Source organism: Tachysurus vachellii, chromosome 18 (genome assembly GCF_030014155.1).
Source record: "Tachysurus vachellii isolate PV-2020 chromosome 18, HZAU_Pvac_v1, whole genome shotgun sequence".
In the NCBI taxonomy this organism is placed as follows: Eukaryota; Metazoa; Chordata; class Actinopteri; order Siluriformes; family Bagridae; genus Tachysurus; species Tachysurus vachellii.
In genome coordinates, this window is record NC_083477.1 from 22,244,398 (window position 1) to 22,249,397 (window position 5,000).

General features: G+C 45.2%; 2 protein-coding genes across 5 annotated transcripts in view; one reads left to right on the plus strand and one right to left on the minus strand.

Moving 5' to 3' along the window:
• The window catches only part of gtpbp1 (GTP binding protein 1), a 7,260-nt gene extending 4,541 nt beyond the window's left edge, over positions 1-2,719 (plus strand). Inside the window, exons 8-12 of one of the 2 annotated variants that reach the window (XM_060892613.1) lie at positions 1-144; positions 245-380; positions 683-897; positions 989-1,150; positions 2,188-2,719. The exon at positions 1-144 is cut by the window's left edge and continues 39 nt beyond it. In XM_060892613.1, coding sequence (XP_060748596.1) covers positions 1-144; positions 245-380; positions 683-897; positions 989-1,150; positions 2,188-2,286 — 756 coding nt within the window. In that variant the 3' untranslated portion in view covers positions 2,287-2,719. The remainder of the gene's footprint in view (positions 145-244; positions 381-682; positions 898-988; positions 1,151-2,187) is intronic. The other variant, XM_060892614.1, reaches the window with a different exon arrangement.
• sgsm3 (small G protein signaling modulator 3) overlaps positions 1-5,000 on the minus strand; it is a 234,304-nt gene that overhangs the window by 209,169 nt on the left and 20,135 nt on the right. For 2 of the 3 annotated variants that reach the window (XM_060891932.1, XM_060891934.1), the window contains exon 22: positions 3,815-4,730. In XM_060891932.1, the coding sequence (XP_060747915.1) occupies positions 4,647-4,730 (84 nt within the window). In that variant the 3' untranslated portion in view covers positions 3,815-4,646. Of the gene's footprint in view, positions 1-3,814; positions 4,731-5,000 lie in introns of those variants that run through there. The other variant, XM_060891933.1, reaches the window with a different exon arrangement.

Genomic DNA, 5,000 nt, shown 5'->3' on the forward strand with positions numbered 1-5,000 from the left:
TTAATCCGGCTGAATGACACCATGCTGCTGGGGCCAGACCCTCTCGGTGCCTTCATCTCCATCGCTGTTAAATCCATCCACAGGAAGAGGATGCCAGTGAAGGAGGTGCGAGGAGGACAGACGGCATCGTTTGCTTTGAAAAAGGTTCAGATATCCATAATTATTGTTTATAACATCCGTCTGAGACGTGCTTTGTCAATTTTGTCTTATGCCATCTTATTCCGTCTCTCTAAAACACACACAGATAAAGCGTTCATCTATAAGGAAGGGGATGGTGATGGTGTCACCACGCTTAAACCCACAGGCATCTTGGGAGTTTGAGGCAGAAATCCTGGTGCTCCATCACCCAACAACCATCTCACCTCGATACCAGGCCATGGGTGAGGCACACTACACACCCCCAACACACGCCCCCACCACACCCCTGTCACACCCCCGTTCAGGTGTTTTGGTAAGCTGCAGTGGTACCAGTAAAGGCTGCAGGTTCCACAGTGGTTGTTAAAACCTCACAGAGTTGTGACCTTGTGAGAAGCCTTTTGTAGAAGACGGACAATTTAAACAAAGTAAATAAATGAAGAAATCAAATCTGTTGCAGATAATTTACAGATTTTAAGCTTGTTTTGCAGGTATATAAATGTTGTTAACACCTTATATACATTATATATATACACTTTATATACAGTGCACTGTGGGAGCATCAGACAGACGGCAACGATCCTGACCATGAACCGAGACTGTTTACGAACAGGAGACAAGGCCACGGTGCACTTCCGCTTCATCAAAACCCCCGAGTACCTGCACGTGGACCAGAGACTGGTGTTCAGAGAGGGCAGGACCAAAGCTGTGGGCACCATCACCAAGGTCTTGATCTCTCACACACACAAAAACTGTCCCCCTGTAAGGAATTGGGTTTGTCTTGTAGTTTGTTGTCAGAAAAACTACAAACACAATCAGAAAAAAAACACAAACAACACAAATTACTTTACAGCTTCTTCAGTCAACAAACAATCAGCCGTCAAACTCCAAACCTCCACAAATCAAGATGCAGTCAACAAAGAAGGTGATGAAGAGAGAGGAGGGACAGACAGCAGGTGGAGACGAGATGATGGGCAGCGCGACACCGACCGCTTGCATACCGCCACTACAACAGGTGACACACACACACACACGCACACACACACATTAACATGCAAATGTAATGAGTTAGAGAGCTTCAGAACTCATGCACAACTTTACTCTCTCTACTGATGTGGATCTAATCACTTCCTCTCTGTTTTCTCTCCTCCACTTATCCCACTTCTTTCTCCTAATCCTCTCATTTTTATTATTTATTCATGTTCTTACCACATCCACTGTTCCTCCGTACCTCATCCCCCCCTTCTCATCCCTCGTTCCCTCCCGTGTTGTTTATTGTGTTTATTTGCTGCTTCCGGTCTCAGACTGAGGGAGATGAAGAGACTCAGACTAAAGACTCCAAGGTAAAGTGAGACGTGTTGTATTACGGCATGAGAGAAGAGGACAGCCGTCACCTCCTGAGCAGGGTCCAGTCCCTCAGTGTAGACTGTAGCACAGAGGCAGTGTTTATTTCACACAGTTTGGTCCTCTTCTTTATGAAGGGCCTCAGAACATGTTCAGGTCGTCTAGACTGCTGCTCCATCATTTATAGTTCATTGCAGCACTTCACTGAGCTCCTGCTCTTCTCCAGCAGGGCAGGTTGTGTTTCTGTTCAGCTGGAAGTAATGAGGCATTCCTGTCAGTGTGTGATAGGTGCTGGCCTGGGGTCAGTGCCGCCCGGCCTGGGGTCAGTGCCGCCCGGCCTGGGGTCAGTGCCGCCCGGCCTGGGGTCAGTGCCGCCCGGCCTGGGGTCAGTGCCGCCCGGCCTGGGGTCAGTGCCGCCTGCTTATGATGCTCGGTGTTGAGGTTCATCTCATTTAATTACTATCACATGAATTACACCAATTAATGGTGTATTACACAGTTATTTCAAGGAGATTTTAATTTGTAATAAACAGCACTGATGCTTTAATGTCCTCCATAATTGTGATTGGTCAGAAGGTGACGATTCATTTTCTGTAGCAGCAGCAGCACACACTTACATGAAAGCGTTACCGTTTCCATAGTAACAGCTCATTCACAGAGACGTGTCCAGCAGACACTAACGTCAAGTTTTTTCTTTTCTCTTCTCAGCCAAAGTCTGGAGGCAGGCGACGAGGGGGGCAGAGACACAAGGGTAAAAGTCAGCCGAACGCCTCAGTGCCCCCTGCTGGTGCAGTCGGAGGCTGTTAAACCTGCTCCGCTCTGTCCGTCAATTTTGTAGCTTAGATGAAACCTGGCAGCTGCTTCCACCACTCCTTTATCTCCAACTTTCATTTTAAACTTGGACCACAGCACTGCTCCCCCCCCCCCCCCAAACCACCACCACCACCACACACACACACTAACTTATACACAGTGAACAAGGAGTTCAAACTTCACACTGTCCTTCTTAAGGTTCTTATGAGAGAAGCAGAGAAACTCATGATGGTCCTTCACTGGGTTTTCCTCCGTTCCTTTTATAATCTCAGCAGCGCTGCCTGGTGTTAAAGAAGAGGAGTGATGTTCTACATTACACATGACATAATGCTCAGATGAAACAATTGGTTCATTAACACTGTAGATAAAAGTCTGTTGAAGATTTGTGATGATCAGATGATAAAATAAAGAAAAACGTTTCAGCACATTGTCAGTTGTGGTGACTGGAAATTTTCACAATGTATACACTTGATATAGATTGTTAAAATACTGTATCACTGTTTACATTAACACAGTTAACACAGTTCCTCATTAACACTCGCACACAGAACTTAATAAGTGACAGAAAATATCCGACTCCTGTTCCCTCAGTTCTCCTCCTTTTATCTGAGCAGTAAAATTAAAAACTTTAAAGATTTTAGTTTCCTTAAAGAACTACACAAAAAAAGGGGGGGGGGGGGGCAGCGATAGAGACACAGAGACAGACGGACAGAGAGAGAGAGAACTCACAAGACGTAGACAGAAATGAAAAACATCCTTTTTGTGTGCATTTTGTTTTGTTGTTGGTTTGTTTTTTAAAGAATTGTGTAATTGTGTATTTCTTGTCCTCCGCAATCAACAGTGTGATTCTTATTCAAATCAGAAAAGTAAAGAGAAAGTTACATTTTCCAAAAAAGTGTGTCAGTGTGCTGTGTGCTGTGTGTGTCAGTCTGTGTCAGTGTGCTGTGTGTGTTGTGTCAGTGTGCTGTGTGTGTCAGTGTGTTGTGTGTCAGTGTGCTGTGTGTTGTGTGTCAGTGTGCTGTGTGTGTCAGTGTGCTGTGTGTGTCAGTGTGTTGTGTGTTGTGTGTCAGTGTGCTGTGTGTGCTGTGTGTGCAGTGTGTCAGTGTGCTGTGTGTGCAGTGTGTCAGTGTGCTGTGTGTGCAGTGTGCAGTGTGTCAGTGTGCTGTGTGTGTTGTGTGTCAGTGTGTTACCGTGAGTTCCAGACAGACTGCCCCTCTCCGTCCCTGACCGTTTCATTACCCAGTCAGTAATTACACACACAGCTTCTTCCCAGGTTGCATGTGGTCCTTTTTCTCTCCTACAGTTAAAATAATCATTCTGTTTAAATCATTATATTTAACACTAGTGTTTACAGACCAGTGGAGCAGTGAAACTAGTGAAGAGACACAAGATTATATTTCAAGTGTATTTTGCGCTACATGATCACTGTACACACACACACACACACACACACACACACTGAGGAAATGTTATAGATCCCTGTGGGTTCTCCAGCAGAACACAATCACACACACACACAACACCTGATCAGTGATTATTTATTAAGGGACCAGAGTAGAGCTCAGTCCTGTATCTCACTGGAACCTGCTGAAGTACAACACTGATCTCAGTGCAGCTCCTCTGCAGGACACAGGAGACGTGATAAAGCTGACAAAGACCCAGAGAAAAACCTTTACAGTCACACACACATAAAGACTGATTACACTACAGCTGGAGAGAGAGAGAGAGAGAGACACAGACAGAGCGAGTGAGCGTGAGAGAGAGAGAGAGAGAGAGAGAGCGCGAGTGAGCGTGAGAGAGAGAGAGAGAGATGTGCGCAGGACAAAGACGTCCCACAGAATCATGTTTACAAACACAACTCCTCACAAAAGGTGCATCATCACACATCATCATCATCATCATCATCATCAGCGATCAGCTGATTTTCATTAACACACTTTTACATCAGTCATGGAAAAAAAAAAAACCTGGAATGAGCAAAACACACGAACAAGAGATTTCAGTTCATTTGCGTTATACACACTGAGCTCAGGCTTCACGCTGACATCCTACACAAACACTGCAACTTCAACAGAAATAAATCAGGAACTCTGTGTGTGTGTGTGTGTGTGTGTGATGGAGACAAATGTCCATGGAAATGTAGAAATCGCTTTGAGCATGCTCGGTTCTCCGTGTTCTCCAGCAGAGGAACATCATTCAAATCCTTGAAGAAATGTTGAGACCACAGCTGAGATGTTCTGCTATGTGAACACACACACACTCACTAATTCATCAGTGTTATATAAAGTTGTTTACATGTGATGTCTGCTATGTAAACAGGTGTGTGTGTGTGTGTGTGTGTGTGTGGTGTTTATCTATCCATCAATGTCCCAGCTGAAGAGGTGATGTTTGACAAGCATGTCCTGAACTCCCTCCTTCAGGGGTCTCTGCTCCTTTTCCTACAGAAACAGAGAACATAATGTGATGCACTCTCTCTCCATCACACACCCTGCACACACACACACACACACACACACACCCTCCGCACACACACAGCCTCTACACACACACTATGGAGTAATTAAGTTTATTTACTTTCAGTCTGAGCTTTGAGTTCTTTTCATTACTGACAAAAGGAGGGACAGAACAGAGCACATTCTCCATCACAGCATGGCGTGTGTGTGTGTGTGTGTGTGTGTGTGTGTGAGTAAAACAGGGAGTAAATAGAC